General features: G+C 46.7%; 1 protein-coding gene across 3 annotated transcripts in view; it reads left to right on the top strand.

Annotated features, from left to right (window-relative positions):
- Positions 1 to 22,363, top strand: part of SPTB (spectrin beta, erythrocytic) — a 128,862-nt gene that overhangs the window by 58,507 nt on the left and 47,992 nt on the right. For all 3 annotated transcript variants that reach the window (XM_081509918.1, XM_081509921.1, XM_081509920.1), the window contains exons 3-8: positions 17,455 to 17,606; positions 19,083 to 19,256; positions 20,165 to 20,256; positions 20,669 to 20,749; positions 21,053 to 21,168; positions 21,546 to 21,658. In XM_081509918.1, coding sequence (XP_081366044.1) covers positions 17,455 to 17,606; positions 19,083 to 19,256; positions 20,165 to 20,256; positions 20,669 to 20,749; positions 21,053 to 21,168; positions 21,546 to 21,658 — 728 coding nt within the window. The remainder of the gene's footprint in view (positions 1 to 17,454; positions 17,607 to 19,082; positions 19,257 to 20,164; positions 20,257 to 20,668; positions 20,750 to 21,052; positions 21,169 to 21,545; positions 21,659 to 22,363) is intronic.

The following is a 22,363-nucleotide window of genomic DNA, read 5'->3' as shown; positions in this document are numbered from 1 at the left end:
GATCAGACCTGTTTCCCCGTCATTGGTTGTTCCATCTTCCGCCTGGTATGAAGGGCACAGCCTTTCCCATAAGCTCTCTCTGGGGTGATACCCCCTCTGCCAGTGCTCATGGCCCTCTCTGAGGTTCCTGGTGGTTCTCTTCCACCTTCCCTCCCCGCATTCTGCTCCCTGGTGCCCAGCTCTCCAGCACCTTGAGACATGAGCAGGGCCTCTCTGAGACCATGATGACCCCTCATCTCAGGAGTGTCCAGGCCTCCCATCCCTGTAAAAGGGATGGTGTGTCTCACTCCTTGTGATGGTGGGGAATCTTTTCAGGCCTCGGCTATCACCCGTTTGGTCCTTGCTCTTTGTAGGAAACTCCCTTTCTTCTTCCCTCATTTCCTCCTCGCCTCCCCTGACCCTACAAAATCCGTCCTTGGTTTTCCTTGGTGATGTGTAACAGCACCAGTCCCTTGCTTTTGCTTATGTAATTTTAACCTCTTTAAATAACCAAGCTTGAAGCCCTTGCCTTTGCCAGTCTGGTTTGACTTTCTTTGTGTCTTGTGCTGGCTAGGTCTGGCTGCAGTGACCCTGAGATACAACTGGAGGAGAGGGTACCATACTCCGTAAAGTTTGTCAAAGGGCAGCTTGAGGGGTGGGGCTGTCTTTTGTGTTTCACAGGTAGCCTGTTTTTGAAGAAACAAGGGTAAATTCCATTTTAACAATTATCAGTCATATTCTTACTATGTGCAAAGCTGAACCCCAACCCAGACATGAACGTGGATAAGGGGGAGCACAGAATTGGACTCAACATAGTATCTGTCTCTGAGGAGTTTATGATCTATTAGGGAAGTAAATGATGTTCATAATTAATTAGCAAGAATAGAATTAGACAAGAACTATGGGAAAGACACATAATTAAATAGCAATGAGAGAACAAAGCGGGAGACACAGGGAGAATCAGGGACTTGTTTGTGGAAGAGGTGGTCCTCGGGCTGGGGACTGAAGGGCGTATGTGGCTCACAGGACAATGGGCTTAGAGCTGGTCCAGTTGGCTGATATGTATGGCAGCCTGGTCTGGATTGATGCGCAGCCTGGGAAACTGGTGGAAGTAAGTTGAGCCGGTTGATTGGGAAAGAGCGTCCTTCAGCCTGTGTATTCCTCATTGCAAGTGTGCATCTCCTCTGTCAAAACATCTGAAAGCCCCCCAGGAGGAGCAGAACCACAGAGTATAGAGTTGCATGCCTGGATCTTAGCCATTTAGAACATCTGGCTAGCAAGTAAACATGCAAGTCTGGGGTCTATTCAGGGTTTTTTTAAACGAATAAAACCCTAACCAGTTAACTGACTTTCCTCTTCTGCGAGTCCACTCTGAGTGATCTGTGGGAGAAGCTAAGGTTTGAGAAGGTCCGAGGTAGAGTGGCCGAATTGACCATTCTGGTGGGTGGGTGGAGCAGAAGCAGGGAGCAATAGCCTCCCACACCCAGATCCCCACCGGTTTTAACTTCTTGACGTTTTTCTCTTCATTGCGTCTTTGGGGCTCCCCTGGCAGTCTAGGCAGCAGTCGGCCTCTCCGAGGAGGCTGAGGGAGCTGAAGCTTCCTTTGGTCACCACCATTTCTGCATTCTCCACGGCTGCTTCCCCACTCCTAGGTGTATTACTGCAAGGAAGACATGCAGCCCAGTTTTTCTTTTAAGATGGTGGTGATCTGCTCCATAGGTATACGTGGCAGGGCTGGAGAGGCTGGCCTGGCCTTTTCTATCTAAAATTGAAGGTCCTGGAGTGAGGAGGAAAATGTCACAAGACCCAGATTTAGCCCACCATTGAGGCTACCACCATGGAGGACAGTTCAGTCAGTCTCCTGTTTTACAAAATGAAGACCGTAGTATTTTCCCAAGGTGATTGTGAAGATCAAGTAAGATAAGGTTTATGAAAGTTTTTTATTAATTAAATTCCTTGATGAATTTAGTTAGGGTTAGTTAGTATTTACAGGAAATCTACTTGGGAATAGTATTTTTTTCCAGCCCAGCGGCTTGAGGGATCTTAGTTCCCTGACAAAGGATTGAACTCAGGCCCTCGGCAGTGAAAGTGCATAGTCCTAACCACTGGGCTGCCAGGGGACTCCCAGGAATATTGATAGTATCTTTCTTTCCCTTGTCTTCTCCCAACTTCAGTATTTGCGGTCATCAGTCCAGACAATGTCCCAGTTACCTTGGCTGTTCCGGGGCCATTTTCTTCCCTCTTAACCCCCACCTTGCTTTGTCTTAGAAGGGCTGGGTCTGAAAAGGAGCCAGGAACCAGTAAAATTAGGCTAATGCTTGTGCCTGGAGCTCTTGGCTTGGTCCCCAGGGACCCAGTGGCCATGGGGACGAAGCCCCCTGCTGTGCAACACTTTCTTCTTAGGCACCCAGTCTGGATCCCAGGTGTGTCTCTGCCATTAGCTGGGTAATGGGAAGACCCGAGAAACCAAGGATGACAGGGCCTTGTTAGATGCCCTTCTTAGTGTGGCAGCGCCTCCTGGTCCCTCTCTACTTAGTGACCCGTGGTTAGAAGACTTGAATTTGGTTAAGTGGACTCTGTCTATTCTGCCTCCTAAGTCACCTTCCTCTCGGCGCCAGAGGAGACAATCTCTCTCCTGCCTTTCAAATCATTCCCAGCTCTTCCTCCTGGAGTCAAAATAAACAAGCCATCTGGTTATTCTGCCTGGAAACCTCCACGTTGGTATATAGATACCTGACTTCTCTCCAGAATGAATTACTCTGCATTTGAAACTCTGCATTTAGTCAGGATCAGCCTGACTAAAGCAAAGGGGGAGGTGGGTAAGAAGATGCTGCAGGAGAATCCTGGATGGGGATGGATTTGACCTTGGCGATGCAAGGGGAGGGTTGGAAGCCCAGTAGGTCCCTGGGCAAATGCTGTTCTCAGTATTGGCCTCTAAAGCTGGCAGCGCTTCTTGAGGTTCGGTGGTGGGTGAGTCCTGAGGCTTTTTCCTGAACAGGAGGCCGTCCTCTGCTTTGATGTCTGCCTCTGGTACCTGCCTACTTGTGGGACTTGCCTTGAAAGACTGGAGGAAGGAGGAAGGAAGGCAGCTGGAGAGCCCAAGTTCCCATCCCTCCAAGAGGTTCCAGCCTTTGTGTCTCCCCGAGCCACCTCACTGTCACTCACCCCATTTCCTGTCCTTCACCCTGGGCGCCATTGGGTAAACACTTGCCTATCTGGATGAGGGATTGCAGGCTGCAGGGAATTTCTGGCCCAAACGCCCGCCCTCTGTGCCCTCTCTTCTTATCCCAGAGGAGGCCTCTGCCTGCACACACCCTTGCACTCGATTGTGTACCCCCGAGACTTGGGTGAGGGCGCTGCCTTGGGGCAGATGTGACCCAGCTAGGCAGGTGGGAGTGGAGAAAAGCAACAGAAAGGTGCCCTGAGAAGAGAAACCCTGTGCCTTAACCTCCCACGTCCCCTGCCTGTCTTACACACGCACACAGCTCAGCTTCCCCGCCTCTCAAGTGCCGCCTGCTGTGTAACTTCCAGCTCCTCGGTGTAGACTTCTGGACGGCGGCGATGCAGAGAGCAGACTGGGGCCTCCTGAGGAGGCTGTGGGGAGGGGAGGACCAACATGTCCTTCCTCCCCTTCTTTGGCTCATTGAACCCTTACTAAGGGACAGACTACACAGAGCCTCCCTTTTAAGATCAAGTGCATGAAATTGTGTAGCCCACTCTGCTTTTGCCTCTAAATTGGAATGCAAGTGATGTTTCAAACGAGAGATATGCCTCCTTCCCGTGTTCTTTGTCACCTTCTTACTAGAAGTGAGGTGAGGCCGATGGTGAGGTTGGTCAAGGATGATTCAGAGAACGCAACAGGGCAACAGGTGCACTGCAGGCTGTGTCCCTGTGCTCTGAAGCACATGGTTACTACACTTGGAACCTGGATCATCTTTCAGACCCACTGAACCCAGGCCCCAAGGTTAAGGTCTATGGCCAGCAAGTTTTCCATCAGAGCCTCAGCAGAGTGGTCCTCGGACACAGCGGTCAGTGCCGCTCCCCACTCACTGGCCTTGACACCCCAGACACTCCCCGGAGAGGGTGCTGTGGATAGCTGCCTGATCTTGGTGGCAAAAATTGATGCTTGGCTTCCCCTCACCTTCCCCTTTCCCCACCTGCCCCTGGATGATGCTGAGCCCAGGTGCCCCGGTTGCCTGAGAAGGGCTTTGTGTCCAGTGGGTGAATGATTTCTTTCAGAAAGCAGGGTTTCACCACGGTTGTGCCAAGGAGGGGTCAGCAACTTCTTGGCAGCCTGGTAAGCTGACAATTTCAAAAGCAGCTGCTGGAGACCAAAAGGCATCCATCAGGTATGCACAGCCCCAATGTCTCTCTTAAGCTACCTGTGAGAACAAAGATGGTGTCATTAGTGAGAGCTTTTTGAGATGTTTTCTTCTCCGAGTTCAAACGTGGAATTCAAAAGTTCTATTTAGAGACCACATATTGGGAAAATGTACTATTCACGGAAATATCTTTAATCATCAGCCATCATCTTAATGTAGTGTCAGAAGAAAAAAAAAATTGGCTCAGCAGCTTTCTCTTGGAGGTCAGCCATTGTGAGTCCTCCTTCCCCTGAGACAAGCCACAGTGCAGAGAAGCCTGCCAGTTACCTGTGCAGCCCGACCTACAAGAGAGGCCATCGTGCTGACTGTGCTGTGTGGTCAGGGCAGTTTTCTCCTGCCCAGGACATAATACTTTCTCCCACCATCCCCTCTCAATAAAAGCTGTTCTTCCTCTCTGAGAATGCTTTGCAGAACTGCAGCTCTTCCTCTTCTCTGGGTGACTGCTATCTATCATCATGAAGATGCTTTATCAAATATTGATACACCGAGGTTAATAATGAGTCTCTGTTCCCTCCCTATGGGGTGCAGTCTGAGTGAGCCATGTTAATAGCTTCCTCCATCGTTAGGCCACTCCTGTGAGCTGTCAGCTTCGTTCCCAAAGGCAGGTCCTGACACCAGGCCTTGCCTGTGCTTCTGGCTCCTGGGAGCAGCCAATACCCCCGCCCCTCTAACCCCACGGGGCACCCCCTGCCTGCTGCTTGGCTGAAGAGGTGCCAAGAGTGTCATTTTCAGAGCAACTGTAGCAATTGTTCATTTTCCCTTTATATCTTGTCACAGAGAAAGAATGACAGGGAGGCTGGTAGCTGAGTCTCTGGCAGCATTTTGCCTCCAAACCCTTTGGCCTTCAGACTCTGAAGGGAGTCTCATTCTACAGTCTAGTGAGAAAGAAATAGATCAAATAGTCACGCATGAGAGAATAGCCTTGAAACATACACATTACCGTATGTAAAATAGACTGCTCAGCGGGAATTTTCTGTATGTCACAGGGAGCTCAACCCAGTGCTCTGTGACAGCCTGGAGGGGTGGGATGGGAGTGGGAAGTGGGAGGGAGGTTCAGGAGGGAGGGGACATATGTTTTCCTATGGCTGATTCATGTTGGTGTATGGCAGAAACCAACACAACGTTGTAAAGCAATTATCTCCCAATTAAAAAAAACCACACATGTGTCTTTGTACACAAAGACATGTGTGTCATGATAAATTAGGATAAATGCTATGAAGACTTACTAGGAATTGTGCATTTATAACATAATTCACAGCTTATAATTTGTCCAAGGAGGAGTGGGGGCTTGTTTGAGTAAGAGTGTGGGACAAGTGAGTGGAGATAGGAGGGGCAGGTAAGAACCAAGTCACCGGGGGCCTTCAAAGGCCCTGGGTATCCTCGGGGTCCTGGGAGGAAGCAGCAGGTAACTCATAGTGGTGATGTTTGATAAGGGGATTGCTCGCAAAGGACTGGCAGAGTTGAAGGGTCAAAGGGTGGGAATTTTCAACAGGAAGAGCTGTAGGCTCTCAGGACAGAGGCTGTGCCCTTCAGGGAAGGGCCTGACAGACAGACGGTGCTGCTCCCAGCCCATCAGCATGCATCCCAACCCACCACAAAGAAGTGATATGGTTACATTTGGCTGTGAAAGATCATTCTAGCCTCAATGGGGAGAACAGGTTGTGGAGAGGCTCCACAAATGTCCAGGAAAGAGAAGGTGGCGGGGAGACTCAGCTTGGTGGCCACGGGGGGCAGAAAAGTGGTTCGTCCGCACCACATAATTCTTCTGTCCTCCTGTTGCCATCACGGACTTTCCCCAGTATGGGGACCTTGGCCAACTTACTTTCCTGCTCCTCTGGGCCTCGGTGTCCTCACCTGTAACGTAAGGGGCTTGAACCAGACGTTGCAGGAGGACCTTCCAGCTCGGAACCTGGGGAGAAGCTCCCTGAGGCAGGGCTGGCTACATGTCTTTACCCTGAACCTCGGAGCTTTGGCTCCTGGCTTGGGAGAAGGGAATCGACCCTTTTCGGTAAATCAGTGGGTTCTCCAGAAATTCTCTCTGTTCATTAACAGCTAGGCTGAGGCCGAATCCTGGACTGTCTTTGACTTCTTCGGCCTCGTGTTCTCAGCACATGTCCTCTCTCCATGCAGCTACCGCCTGCGTGCATGACAGCAGCGCTCGGTGTTTGTACAGCTGCTTCGTGTTCCGGGTGCTTTTTATCCAGATCTCACTGGCCCTTCAACCACTCTGAAGTTGGCAAGGTGTAACTATGACCCTCCCCTTTCTAGACAAGGGAAGTCCCACAGCAGGAAGGGCCAGGACAAGCCTAGAGTCCCAGGCTATTGAGATCAGCCCTCTGCTGTGGAGGCGCCAGCACTGGGATGTCCTTCATGTCTGCATTTTCTCCTCCTCGGCACTCCCGAGACGTCTGTTCCAATGTTTCCTTTCACCACCAGCCTCTTGAGCCTCTTTATTCAAAACCCTGAACTCATTTTTACTTCTGTCTTACATCCTCCAAATGTTGTCACCCGCCAGGGCCAGCTGCCCCTTGTCCTGTGATGTTGTCCAGATCATCTCCTGTCATTTCATTCCCATAGTTCACATGTCAGTGAGGCCTTGGCACATCAGACAGACTTTTGCTGCCGCCTCTGAGCGAGTTTCCTGGGCTCCAGCCTCTCCCTTGTCCAATCCCATTTATGCAGGGCGGTTAGAATCTTTCTCCTCCAGCAAATTTTTAGTGAGGTATCACTTTGTCTGGCTCTTCTTTTCCTGGAAGATGAAGTTCAGTTTCCGTAGACTGTCCTTTGACTTCTTTGCTCCGGTAAACTCTTCTCACCCTCACCCCCAAAGCATGCACACATGCACCTTCATGCACATATGCACACACACATACGAGTTTGCCAGTTTCCACTAGAGACCCCTCCTTCCTTCCCTGCCATTCTAGAAGCATTATTATCTTCAAGCCCCGGATCAAAACTAGCCTTCTTCACATGCTGTGCTGTGCTTAGTTGCTCAGTCATGTCCAATTCTTTGCGACCCCATGGGCTGTCGCCTGCCAGGCTCCTCGGTCCATGGGGGTTCTCCAGGCAAGAATACTGGAGAAGGTTGCCATGCCCTCCTCCAGGGGATCTTCCCAACCCAGGGATCGAACCCAGGTGTCCCACATTGCAGGCAGATTCTTTACTGTCTGAGCCACCAGGGAAGACTGGTGGCTTCATTTCTTCATTTGTTCGCATAAAATATTTTAAATTTAAACTTTTCCTTTAATATATAAAAACCCTATTTTATTAAAAAATACATAAAAATCCTCTTTTATATTTTAAACATAGTGATTTATATCTTTAAACATTTTTATTACATAAGAATATATATTTAGTGTAGAAAAGATTAGGAAAGCTGATTAAAAAGAAAGTATAGACATTTGTGAATACCCCATATAGATATAGATATTGTAATGCCTATGATACATTTTTGTATTTATACATAGACTCTGTATGTATATGTATAAATATAAACATCATCTATAATCTTAGACTGTTTTTCACTGAGAAATATATTATGAATATCTTTTCATGCCTGTAAATATACAGATTATCATTTTCATGGCTTTATAGTCTTCCTTTGTGTTAATGTACCCAGATGTAGTTAACACGCATCTTAGTGTTTAACTCTGCTCACTTTTAGAGTCAGTCTTGTGTGTTTTATTCTTGCATTTAAAGGAATCTGTATATATTCAAATATGCATTGGCATATGTCATAAGCATCTTAAAGTTTTCTCTTAGAATCAACCCTAGTTGGGTTTGAAATCCTTTTGGGCAGAAGAACTGTGCCGAAGCTGTTCACAATACCAGCATGATGAAAGTTGGTTGGCGGAAAGAACAATTCCTCCCCAAACTAAACAGGAAGGGTAGAATTTGTGCCAGCAGCATCGTTTATGACATGTCCCTGAGAGTCTGCCCCATGGTAGGCTTTATAATGGGTTGGTATCTGTACCACTGGGGTTTGTCACAAGTTCAGATATCCCTTTCTCAGGTTCTCTAAGCTCTTGGCTTCCTGGCATGAGATGGAGGGAAATCCCTTTGTAAACCTGCAAAAAAAGTAAATGCTTATTTCCAGGCTCAGGCTATTGATCCATGGCCTCCCTTGGTACCTTTTCTCCCACTTGCCTTTCTGACCACTTAGCTTTACCCATAGCTTAAAGCCATGCACTGGTGAAAATTCAGACTTCCTTAAGGAGGATACCTTTTTGACTTTTAATCAGTCATTTGGTCTTTGGGATTTGAGTTCTATATCCCATTTTTCCTTATGACATCTGTTGTTTCTTATTATAAAAATTATGTATGTACATTGTAGACATTTTAGTAAATATAGATAAGCAAAACAAAGTGTCACCCACAGTCTTAACACCCAGCTATAATATAGTATATCATTAGCTTTATTCTATGAATCTATGTATATAGGTCTATAATATTATATTGTAGTTTTATATTATACAGGTAGTTTTATAATCTGAATTTTCCCTTAAAATATATTATAATATCTTTTCTTGCTATTGGAAGTTCTTCCACCTTATTCGTATATATAAATGTGCCAAAATCGTTAAATAATCCCCTGTTGAATATTTAGGCTGCTATTCTCTACTTTTTAAAATTTTTTTATTCTCTACTTTTGAGAGCAGATTGCTAATGGAGATAAGAGAGAGAGACATGAAACAGTCAAGGAATTTTATAGGAAGCCACAGCAGGAATAAATAGATGGACCAAATTACCTGCCTCCTAAGAAATCTGTACGCAGGTCAGAAAGCACCAGTTAGAACTGGACATGGAACGACAGACTGGTTCCAAATAGGGAAAGGAGTACGTCAAGGCGGTATATTGTTACCGTGCTTATTTAACCTATATGCAGAGTACATCATGAGAAATACTGGGCTGGATGAAGCACAAGCTGAAATCAAGATTGCCGGGAGAAATATCAATAGCTTCAGATACACAGATGACACCACCCTTATGGCAGAAAACAAAGAAGAACTTAAGAGCCTCTTGATGAAAGTGAAAGAGGAGAGTGAAAAAGTTGGCTTAAAGCTCAACATTCAGAAAACTAAGATCATGGCATCTGGTCCCATCACTTCATGGCAGATAGATGGAGAAACAATGTAAACAGTGACAGACTTTTTTTTTGCGGGGTTGGGGGGTGGGGCTCCAAAATCACTGCAGATGGTGACTGCAGCAATGAAATTAAAAGACGCTTGCTCCTTGGAAGAAAAGCTGTGATCAACCTAGACAGCATATTAAAAAGCAGAGACATTACTTTGTCGACAAAGGTCAGTCTAGTCAAAGCTATGGTTTTTCCAGTAGTCATGTATGGATGTGAGAGTTGGACTATAAAGAAAGCTGAGCGCCGAAGAATCAGTGCTTTTGAACTGTGGTGTTGGAGAAGACTCTTGAGAGTCCCCTGGACTGAAAGGAGATCCAATCAGTCCATCCTAAAGGAAATCAGTCCTGAGTATTCATTGGAAGGACTGATGTTGAAGCTGAAACTCCAGTACTTTGGCCATCTGATGCAAAGAGCAGACTCATTTGAAAAGACCCTGATGCTGGGAAATATTGAAGGCAGGAGGAGAAGGTGACAGAGGATGAGATGGTTGGATGGCATCGTTGACACACTGGATGTGAATTTGAGCAAACTCTGGGAGATAGTAAAGGACAGGGAAGCCTGGTGTGCTGCAGTCCATGGGGTCACAAAAAGTCAGACACAACTGAACAACAACAATTCTTATCTCAGTTCTCCAGACTCAGTTCTTTTCCCATAACCAATGTTACCAGCTTTTCATGTATCTTTCCAGGAATGTTTTTTGCATATATTAGCAAATAGTCTATATTGTTTTTCTCAGATTTTCCCCACCATATATTGTCCCTTATTGTCCTTTTTTCCCCACCCAGTGTATCTTGAAGATCATTTTATATTAGTACACAAATGGGCTTCTCATTCTTGTTGCAAATATAGTATTCCACGGTCTAGACATATTTTTAATTTAACCAGTCCTCTATTGGTAGACATTTAGAGTGTTTCCAATCTTCTGCTATTTCCAAAAATGCAGTGAATAAACTGATATGTGTCGTTTTGCAAATGTATGTCTATCTGAAGAATAAATCCCTAGAAATGGAATTACTGGGTCCCAAAGTAAGTACAGTTATAATTCTGATCCATCCTGCCAAATTGCCTTTTACACCCTCTCCAAAAACATATGCATGTTTTCTCCCCCACTTCCTTGCCAACGTGGTATTTTATCACACTTTTGGATCTTTGTGAATCTGATAAGTAAAACATAGTGTCTTGATGTACTTCCATTTTACTTTTGTACTTTTAGTATGAAAATTTTCAAACATCCAAGAAAGTAGAGATTAAAGTAAAATGAATTATCACATAGATTTAAGAGCTGTTAATATTTGGCCATATTTGCTTGTTCATGTTGGGGCTAAAATATTTTTAAAGTGAAGATTATCATGACATTCTATTCTTATTTTATCATAATAGGTTAGTATGAATATCTGAATAACAAGAGCATTTCCCACTTAGCTGTAATACTGTCACTACACCTAATGAAATTAACAGTTCCCTTATACAATCTAATACCCACTTAATATTCAAATTTTCCTGTTGTTTCAAAGATGTCTTTTATCATTAGTTTGTTTAAACTGATTAAGGTCTGTGTATTAGGTTTGTGTGTGTATGTATGCTTTTAATTTGTATTTCTATTATGAATAGCTTGGATAATTTTTTATACATCTAAAAGACTTTATAATTTTTTTCTATTAACTCTTTGTTCACATTCTTATTTCATTATGCTATTGGATTATTGGTCTTTTTTCTCATTAGTTTATAGATTTTACAAATACTTTGCCTCATTTGTTTGACTTTGCTTATGGCATTTTATCCCATACAAATATTTTTTTAATGCAGTTGAACTTTTAGTCTTTCATTTTATGGCTTTGGATTTTGTGTTGAAATTAGAAAACCCTTCCCTACACTAAACATAAAAAACATTCTACTGTAATTGATTTTGGTATTTTTTGACCCAAATTAAATTTGTCTTAGAGTATGAGATGTGAATTTAACTTAATTTTTCCTGAATTGTAACCTAGTCTTAATCAGTTCAGTTCAGTTCAGTTGCTCAGTTGTGTCCGACTCTTTGTGACCCCATGGACCACAGCATACCAGGCCTCCCTGTCCATCACCAGCTCCCAGAGTCTACCCAAACTCATGTCCATTGAGTCGGTGATGCCATTCAACCATCTCATCCTCTGTCATCCCCTTCTCCTGCCTTCAATCTTTCCCAGCATCAGGGTCTTTTCAAATGAGTCAGCTCTTCACATGAGGTGGCCAAAGTATTGGAGTTTCAGCTTCAACATCAGTCCTTCCAATGAACACTCAGGACTGATTTCCTTTAGGATGGACTTTTTGGATCTCCTTGTAGTCCAAGGGACTCTCAAGAGTCTTCTCCAACACCACAGTTCAAAAGCATCAGTTGTTCGGCACTCAGCTTTCTTTATAGTCCAACTCTCATATACATACATGACTACTGGAAAAACCATAGCTTTGACTAGACTGACCTTTGTCGACAAAGTAATGTGTCTGCTTTTTAATATGCTGTCTAGGTTGGTCATAACTTTCCTTCCAAGGAGTAAGCGTCTTTTAATTTCATTGCTGCAGTCACCATCTGCAGTGATTTTGGAGCCCAGAAAAATAAAGTCAGCCACTATTTCCACTGTTTCCCTATCTATTTCCCATGAAGTGATGGGACTGATGCCATGATCTTAGTTTTCTGAATGTTGAGCTTTAAGCCAACTTTTTCACTCTCCTCTTTCACTTTCATCAAGAGGCTCTTTGGTTCTTCTTCACTTTCTGCCATAAGGGTGGTGTCATCTGCATATCTGAGGTTATTGATATTTCTTCCGGCAATCTTGATTCCAGCTTGTGCTTCATCCAGCCCAGTGTTTCTCATGATGTACTCTGCATATAAGTTCAATAAGCATGGTGACAATATACAGCCTTGACGTACTCCTTTTCCTATTTGGAACCAGTCTGTTGTTCCATGTCCAGTTCTAACTGTTGCTTCCTGACCTGCATACAGGTTTCTCAAGAGGCAGGTCAGGTGGTCTGGTATTCCCATCTCTTGAAGAATTTTCCACAGTTTGTTGTGGTCCACACAGTCAAAGGCTTTGGCATAGTCAATAAAGCAGAAATAGATGTTTTTCTCGAACTCTCTTGCTTTTTTGATGATTCAGCAGATGTTGGCAATTTGATCTCTTGGTCCTCTGCCTTTTCTAAATCCAGCTTGAACATCTGGAAGTTCATGGTTCACGTATTGCTGAAGCCTGGCTTGGAGAATTTTAAGCATTACTTTACTAGCGTGTAAGATGAGTGCAATTGTGTGGTAGTTTGAGCATTCTTTGGCATTGCCTTTCTTTGGGATTGGGATGAAAACTGACCTTTTCCAGTCCTGTGGCCACTGCTGAGTTTTCCAGATTTGCTGGCATATTGAGTGCAGCACGTTCACAGCATCATCTTTTAGGATTTGAAATAGCTCAGCTGGAATTCCATCACCTCCACTAGCTTTGTTTGTCGTGAAGCTTCCTAAGGCCCACTTGACTTCACATTTCAGGATGTCTGGCTCTAGGTGAGTGATCACACCATCGTGATTATCTGGGTCGTGAAGATCTTTTTTGTGCTGTTCTTCTGTGTATTCTTGCCACCTCTTCTTAATATCTTCTGCTTCTGTTAGGTCCATACCATTTCTGTCCTTTATCGGGCCCATCTTTGCATGAAATGTTCCTTTGGTATCTCTAATTTTCTTGAAGAGATCTTATCATCAACACCCTATACCCAATAATCCATCTTTCCTCTTCATATCTGAAGTACCACCTTTATCAGATGTTAAATGCCTATATATACTTGGGACTATTTCTATTCCGTTAATGTATCTATCCATATGATAGTATCACACAGTTTCATTATTATAACTTTATACTATAATATTTGTTAGAAAAAACACCTGGGAAGGTTGGTTACCCTTTATTACTCTTCTTTTCTGAAATTTTCTTAGCTATTTTTGTAATGAGTTTTCTAGTTCCCCCTCAAACTTAAATTATATATATATTTTTAAATAATATTAAATATATAAATTTAGGATAAATTGACATCTTTATGATATTGAGTTTTCCTAGTCAAGAATTTTGTGTGATTTTTCCATTTGTTCAAGTCTTGGGTGAACCTTTGGAGACTTTGTAGATTTATATAGAATTTGCACAATTATTTTTAAATTTAAGCTGAAACATTTTGTCATTTTATTATCATTGGGAGTTTTCCAAATTCCTTTTTCAGGAAATGATCTTGCCATCACTTCAGTGGGTCTTTTAGCCCCTAGGATTAGATCTAAACTTCTTGGCTTAGATGTCTTTCCACATCTGATTTGAAACCTGTTTTACACATATTTTCTTGTTACCTGTAGCTAGTCAGCAACTCTTGAACAAGCACTACCCTTTTATGTATCCCATATCGTGGGTCCCCTCCTTCCTCCTCTGCCTGTGCAAAGTGGTTTTCTTCACGAGCCCTTTCTTAAATGATCCAATTAGAAATGACCTCTCTCCTCTTTGATCCTTGACCATTTATTCTATGTGCCTTTTATCTGATAATAATCCAATATTACCTTGTGACAGCTTTTGTATTATTAAAATGAACTGCCCTTTGTCTCATATAGGGGCTATAAAACTATTAGTGGGCCTTTTCTTGTTTCCTCAACTAGATTGTGAGGCCTTTGGGGAGAGTGAGCCTGTCGCATGCTTCTTCCAGCATCTGGGCCCTACAGGCAGTAATGATAGTAGCATCAATGATAACAATGATAGTTCACATTAACGCAAACTTTCTGTGTGCCAGGTACATTTTAAGCACTTTCTGTGTATGAACTCATTAGCGGGTAAATACTTAAGTTGTGTTGGGTTTATTTGACCTCAAACTAAACCTTTGAAGGGGAATGTAAAAGAAAGATCAGCTGGTCACAGTACCCAGACAGTGATTCTAGCTCACTGGTCAGAGAGGAAGGGGAATTTTCTAGAGAAGAAGGAGGATGGCCAGAGTCAAGGAAAGGAGGGGATAGGAACAGGCAGGAATGGAGAGGCCCGGAGCTTGATGGTTGTGGAAATGAGTATTTTCTGAGGTTTTGGTGGTTTCAAGTCAGGCCATGCTGGTGGATTTGCCCCTTGCCCTACACTGGCAGAGTTAGGGCCCTGGAAATAAGGCCTGGCCCATGGCAGGGCCTTGCTGAGGCCTCTTTTCCACAGTGGTTCCCTGCAGGATGGCCCAGGTCCCCTGGGGACAGCAGTCCCAATGCTTGGCTGTCTGCCTGGTCTGTCCGCACCCCAGGGTTCACAGCTCAGCTTGCTCTGGACCTCTCCCCTCCCTCTCCTGCACTCAGCTTTGCTGAGCACCTGATGGGAGTGAGCATGGAGCGTGTTGATGAGAAGCGGCCAGGGCTACGAGCTGATGGAAATCATCCCCACCTCGGGGCCTGCCTCTCCTTAACAGTCATGAGCCTCTTGGAATATTTCCCGCATCTCAACACTACAGACTGTTTCAGGGTGCCCGGTCTCCTGGGCAGTTGCACCCCAGCCTTCAAGTAAAAGGCAACCAGGAAGCTACCTGCCTGAGCTCTAAACCTGCAGCTCCAGCATTTAGAGGCCGCATACATGTCATTTGTTGAGAACTGGAGAGCTCTACGGGTGATTTACATCTGTACTGATCCGTGTGCCAGGCAGGCAGCCTAGAATCAAATTCCATGTCCCAGTTAGAAGCTCTTCCTTACACTTTGCTGAGCACAAGTAAACAGGTCTCAGCACCCACATAATGAACTCTTTAGATTCTTAAAGACAAGAAAAGGTGAAGGAAAGAAAGGACTTTGACTTTTTGAGACAGTTACCTCCTAAAGGACAAAAATTCCAGCCCCTTGGACAAACCCTCCACAACCAACTAGAAATGTTAGCTTCTTATGGAGCCGGTCTGATCTCTAGGGAATGCATTGTGGCATGGGGCTGAGGCTGGCTCTGTTGAATCTAAACATGTTCCAGCTTAAATTCAATTGCTTTCCTTCCAATATATCATCATAGTTACATTTTGCTGAAGCAGACCTTGAAATCAGGGAAGGGTCCAGTAGAATAAGAGGTTTTTTCCCCTTGAAACTTTGCCCAGAGGCCCAGAATGAATAAGCCACATTTTAATTTTATGTTTGTTATGGTGGATTTGTATAGTCAGTTGTAGTATTTTTTTCTTCTTAGAAGTCTTATTTAGATGGCTTCCATAGAATTCTTTACATGTGACTCCAGAACTCATCATATTTATAATCAAATTTGCCTGTGTCAAGGAGGAGACTCTTTCCAGTCCTTGACTTTCCAGCCCTTGAATGCCCCACCTCCACTCAGATCCTGGCACCTAATGACTGTACAGTGAGCAATTGCTGAATGAATGAATAAGCAAATAAAGGGTCTGAGTTGCTAACACCAAAATAGCCACGAAGTGGGAAGGAATTGGATGCTGTGAGCCTCAGGAACCGCCAGGAGTATCCCCTTGAGGCTGTGCTGGCCGAGCGCCTCTTGTTGTTGTTAAGTCAGATATTTAATAATTGAAGAAGCCAGCCCTTCCATGGTTTGGGCTCAGCTGAGCCGACATTTATCCTGCTTTCACGGCGCTGACATTCCCTCCTGGCTGGACTGCTCAGAGTCTGCCCTGACTGTGACCAACCTGAGCACACTCTCCCCAGGGACCCTCCATGGCCCAGCCACACTGCCAGGTCAGCTCCCACCTGGAACTCTCAGCCACAATGCCCAGAAGCAGTTTGCCACAGGCTGTTCACTAAACTGCTCTCCTTGTTTCATCTTTTCTGCCCCTCTTCTCGCCTTCTTTTACCCTGTCCCCCATTCTTTTTGAAGTCCCAGTCCCTGTCTTCTCTCCAGCATCTCAATCAAGCTTCCCAGACCTAACCAGACAGATACCAATATTTATTTTTCAGTAACTATTTTAACAGAAGTACTAAGAGGTAGCCCACCTGAACTGGCAAAGCCTGGGCCAGCAGCCTGGTTTGGACTGAGGCTCATTCAGGCCAGGGGTGTCAGCTTCCCAGGTCTGAAGATGGAAAATCATGCCTGCCATTCTGAAGGCAAGAAAGAGAACTTAGTGCACAGCCTCCAGCCCAAGCCCCAACTACCCTTCATCCTACGTGGATCGCATTTTCCACGTGGTCTCATTGTCTCCATGTTCTTCCTTCCCTATGTACTACCAGCAGCTCCTTGAGGGCAGGCGGTGTGTTTTGCTTTTATGTATCAGGAGACCTGACATAGGAGCTGGATAAACCTCAGCACAGCTAGCTACAGTACAGCCCTGGAGACCTACTGTGTGCAAGGCACCAGGATTTGGGGATATAGAGATGAACAAGACAGACAACTTTGCTGGACTCAAGGAGACTGCAATCGTGCAGGAAAGACAGACTTTCAACTAATCCATGTATGAAGAGAGAGAAATGAGCAATGCCGATGTAGGGGTCAGGGCACACCAGGTGATACCCAACCTAGGGGTCACAAAAGCTTCCCGGAGAAGTACTGTTTCTGCTAACTCTTAAAGGATGACTAGGAGTTAGGTGAAAGGGATGGGATGAGGCAGAGGGGCAAAGAGAAAGCCTTCTACACAGAGGGAGTATTTGTTGGATGAGTGGACAGCTGAACCTGACGTTGAAATCTGAGCTCACTGACCAAGGGGTACAGAGCATTCTGATGGGTGCAGGCAAGCAGGTGACTAGGTTCGGGGCGCCTTGATACCATGGTGCTGGAAGTTACCTTTTCATTACCCTAGACATGGCACATGGACCTGTGTCACCAAAAGGCTGCTCTCTGGTCACCAATGCTCCCCAGAGGGGGATAGAATAGATGGGAAAGAATAAATATACCCACCTCCTCTGCCAAGGATGGGGCAATTCTGGGTTAAGGTGAAAAACCCTCTGGCCCTGTATCACATGGCAAATGGACTCTGCCAATCTCAGGCACCTCACCCAAGGCTCTTCTCCACATCCAGATGAGCGGGAAGTTGTTCAGAAGAAGACCTTCACGAAATGGGTGAACTCACACCTCGCACGCGTGTCCTGCCGCATCACCGACCTCTACAAGGACCTGAGGGATGGGCGGATGCTCATCAAGCTGCTGGAGGTGCTCTCCGGAGAGATGCTGGTAAAGCCCCTCCCCTGGGCCCTGTAGCTGGTCCTGGGTCCCCTCTGCAGGAAAGACATGGTCTGGGGCCTCTCCACTTCTCACAACCTGCAATAGTAATGATGCAATGTATCCATGGGACTGATTGGTTCTCTGTACTTATTCATCTAAATACGTACTGTGCTTAGTCACTTAGTCATATCCACCTCTTTGCAGCCCTAGAGACTGTAGCCCGCCAGGCTCCTCTGTCTGTGGAATTTTCCAGGCAAGAATACTGGAGTGGGTTGCCATTTTCTTCTCCAGGGGATCTTCCCAACCCAGGGATCAAACCAGGGATCAAACCCGCCTCTCTTGTGTCCCTTGGATGGGCAGGCAGATTCTTTACCACTAGCCCCACCTGTATGTCCCAGCATAAATGCAATGACTTTCCATCCAATATATCAATCAAAACTTTAGTTGATTTTGCTGAAGTGTCTCAGCATTTCTTGCTTTTTTCTGGCTACTCTCACCTCCTTCATATTCCTTCAGAAGAAGAGCCCTTGACTTTCTCCTCTTGGGATCTGGTTGTCCTTGTCTGGCCTGCAGTGGGCTTACCCTCAGCCTCCTTGCAAAGGCTAAGACAGATCCCATTACCCAGCTGGAGAATTTGCATCCTTTGTGGAACCAGGAGGAAAGAGTGGAAGATATTTTCCTGTGTGTCCATCACTCTTACAAATGGAGATTTATTTCAGGCCCTCTCAGTTGTAACTCACCCAGCAGCAATGTTGCCCCTGCGGGAGAACCAGGTCAAAGCTCATGTTTTGTTCAGTCATTTCCACTGTGACCTTGGACCTACCAGGCAGGACCTGATTTGTCTCATTTCTCCCACATGTAGAATGACACCTGTAACTGATGACGTAGGCTAAGATCCTTGGGGTTTGAATGAAAGATTCCACATTCTTCTGTTGCCTTTTCAACTCTAGGCTGAAGTTAAAGAATGCCTCTTACCCTTCACTGAAGGCCCACTAGAGAGAGTTACCACTAAGAACCCTTCAGATGATGCAATTACTCAGCAATGGTGGTCCCTTGGGCTTCGGTTGGGACCATTCAAGGGTGAGGAGGGAGGAAGTCAGATGGCAGGATGGACCCATTATCAATCACCAAACTGAAAGCCACTCTTATCACCAATCAGCAGTAAATAGTTCCTAGAAGTGTGCCTGGCACATAGTAAGTGCTCAGTTAACTCCCTGTTGTGTTACTTATCTGAATGTCATCTACTACCACTCACAAAGCTCTGTTTAGACCAAGAAACAGTACTGGTACAGCCCACTTGCAGAGCTCTGGGTGCTCAAGGGAGGGAAGCCCTGAACTTTGCTGAAAGTGGGGTGGGTTGAAACATTGTCAAGGAGTGAGCTGGGAGGTGGAGTTTGGCATGGAGGGCAGATGCTGATGACAGGAGCTGGTCCAGGCGTGACCGTGAGGTTTTTCCCCGCCCACGGGGGCAATGCTATCCCTCAGCCAAAGCCCACAAAAGGGAAGATGCGCATCCACTGCCTGGAGAACGTGGACAAGGCGCTGCAGTTCCTAAGGGAGCAGCGAGTGCATCTGGAGAACATGGGCTCCCACGATATCGTGGACGGCAACCACCGCCTGGTCCTCGGCCTCATCTGGACCATCATCCTGCGCTTCCAGGTGGGTCCCCGGGACCTAGTAAGATGGTGAATGAGTGTGAGTGTTCATGCATGTGTCCCCTGGGACAGCGCTTGTAGGAAGGAGAGACCATCCTGAGCATCACCAACTTGCTGAAGCTGAGCGCGAGCAGCCCAGTCAGTGTCGCAGTCTTTTGAGAGAGAAGCTAGAAACTGGGAGCTGGACTCCGATCTGGCTGCTTTCGCCAGATCTGCTTTTGCCCTCTTCCCCCGACCTGGGTAACTCTTTGGTTTTCTAAATAGTTTGATTCAAAACTTGCAAAGACAGTGCAGAAGATCTGCTGCTGTGTTTTTCAGTAGAAAGCTTTTCTCTTCCCATCCTGAAAGTCCGGGTATGTTATGTAAGGAAATTTAGGAAGCCCAAGGGAGGGAAAGCAGGGTCTTCCACCTGCTGGTTTGGGGCAGAAAGAACCTAGCAGGAGGAGGAAAGGGCCAGGAGAAGGAAAATCGCACTCAACAGCCATCCTGAGGATCTCCTGCAAGTGGTCTCTGGTGTCCAGTCTTGCTCACTGCGGGTGTGTGTGATGAAATGGTAATAACAGCAGAACCAGGGAGGATGAAAAGGCAAGAGGAGCCGCTAATCCAAATGCGACACCTTCCAACAGTCATGCCATCCCACGGCCCTCACAGCGTCATGCCTCCCGAGGAGGAACGAAGGCATCGAGCATTTATTCTTGACCTCCCCTTCGAGTTTTTCTGATTGGAGCCATCTCCTCTGACCTGGGGAGGACAACAGAGTAGCAGGCCTCTGGGACCCAAGCCCTCAGCCTGTGGTGTGGCTGCAGGGCTGGTAACCAGAGGAGGAAAGAGGGAGGGGGCCTTCCAGGGAGAGTGGAGGCTCTGGGCCAGATGCAAATCTCAGTCTCCCTTCTCTTGTTCCCGTGCCCCCAGATTCAGGACATTGTTGTCCAAACTCAGGAAGGTCGTGAGACACGCTCGGCCAAGGACGCGTTGCTCTTGTGGTGTCAGATGAAGACGGCAGGGTATGCCCTGGGAACCAGCCACTACCATGTCCCCACCACCCTCTGCGCAGCCCCCACCCACATACCACCCTCCCCAAGGGACATAGACACCATTACCCAGAACTATAGCAGCATGGGCATAATCAACGCAAAGTCTATCCTGACCTGATTCTTAGAGGCCCGGAATATAGGATTCTATCCCAAAGTTGCCTGGGTCAGACCATGGGGTCTGGGGGGGCGGGGGTGGTGAGTGTCTCTTGGGCCCATCTCATGGGGGAGCCTCTCTGTGGGACTTAACAGCTGCTGCTTTGTTGAAGCCGTTCGAGAAGGGTCAGGTCCACCCCTCTCCTGAGATGTCGGCCCTTGGTTCACACACTTGTAGGGACCTCAAAAGAATCTGTTTCTTAGGTCTTAATGTTTCTCTTGGATGCAGCTACCCCCATGTCAATGTCACCAACTTCACCTCCAGCTGGAAGGATGGCCTGGCCTTTAATGCCCTGATCCACAAGCACCGGTAAGAAGGGAGAGTGGGCTGTGGGAGCTGGGGAACCCTCGGGGGGAGGGCGATTTGGATACTTTGCACTTAGCATGTAGGTTACTATCCAAGCTCCACAGGAACATTAATCCCACTGTGCCTGCTCCTCTCACCCTCAGCATCCTGCCTCCCTTAAATCCTCCTTCCCCACACGGTGGTGCTCACAGCTCCCTCCTCCATCCCATGTCCTCTTGTCACTTCCTTTCATCTGCCCAGGGTCTTTGCCTTGTTGGTGGGGGACACCATGCCCCCTGCCCTCTAACAGTCTGGCTTCATCCCCAGGCCTGACCTGATCGACTTCAATAAGCTGAAGGACTCCAATGCCCGGCACAACCTGGAACATGCCTTCGAAGTGGCCGAGCGTCAGCTGGGCATCATCCCGCTCCTCGACCCGGAAGGTGAGCCAGCACCCACCAGACGGGCAGGGCACCTGGTGGGATGTGACGGTGTTGGGCAAGCCGTGGACACAATGCGGGCCTGGGGGCCAGACCAGGGCTCTGTTCTGTCTGCTCTTCAGCTCCAGACTATCTCCGATGCCTCCCCTACTCGCTTGGGAGCCACTGTAGTCTTGCCCACCTCTTCCCTTCTTCCTTGCTTTGTGGTCGTAATATGGATTTCATCCTCTGGCTTAAACCACAGCCCCATTCCTCTTCCACTCTCGCCTGTCACTTGGTACATGTCATTGAACGTGCTGGAGACACAGGAAGATGAACCCTTTGAGCCTGACATTTCCAGCTTCTAACTGGTCCTGAGAGCCCATGCTTTCTCCTTGCAGATGTCTTCACAGAAAACCCTGATGAGAAATCCATCATTACCTACGTGGTGGCATTTTACCACTACTTTTCCAAGATGAAGGTGCTGGCGGTGGAGGGCAAGCGAGTTGGTAAGGTACGGAGCTGCTGTGAAACCAGGGCCCCCGGGTCCCTGCTCACCGTGTATAGGCCTTGACAGACGCTCCCTTTCTCTCCTGAGAGCTTCATGTCTGGACCCCAGCCGTAGGAAAGGGCTCACATCACTCCCACCAACCTCCTCTGAAGCCAAGCATTGCCACATTAATGGCTCCCAAGCTGAATTCCAGTGCGGGTTGATGGTCTGTCTTCGACGAGGTCATAGCTCGGAATCCACCTTCCTCCTGCAGACCTATGTCTCATGAACATTCCCTCAAGAACAAAACGGGCTTTTACTTGTTAGTCTATTGTGGTGTCAGAACTCTCAGGCTCCCATAGCCTACCCGGGAGCCACCCCATTCTACAGACCCTCACACTGGGTCCTCAGCTTCTCCAGGGTAGGGACCATGTCTCATTCATCTTTGTGCACTGGTGTTGAGCAAAGGCAGTGCCTGGAAGCCTTCCATCCTTGTTGGTCAGTCGCTCAGTCACATCCAACTCTGCGACCCCATGGACTGCAGCATGCCAGGGCTCCCCTGTCCCTCACCATCTCTCGGAGCTTGCTCAAACTCCTGTCCATTGAGTCAGTGATGCCATCCAACCATCTCATCCTCTCTTGCCTCCTTCTCCTCATGCCCTCAATCTTTCCCAGCATCAAGGTCTTTTCCAGTGACCTCGATCCTTAATATCCATTTTTAAATAAACA

Source organism: Giraffa tippelskirchi, chromosome 7 (assembly GCF_054371585.1).
Source record: "Giraffa tippelskirchi isolate mGirTip1 chromosome 7, T2T-mGirTip1v1.2.pri, whole genome shotgun sequence".
Classification (NCBI taxonomy): domain Eukaryota; kingdom Metazoa; phylum Chordata; class Mammalia; order Artiodactyla; family Giraffidae; genus Giraffa; species Giraffa tippelskirchi.
The sequence above is the reverse complement of the archived record's forward strand: the minus strand, read 5'-3'. Positions and strand labels throughout refer to the sequence as shown.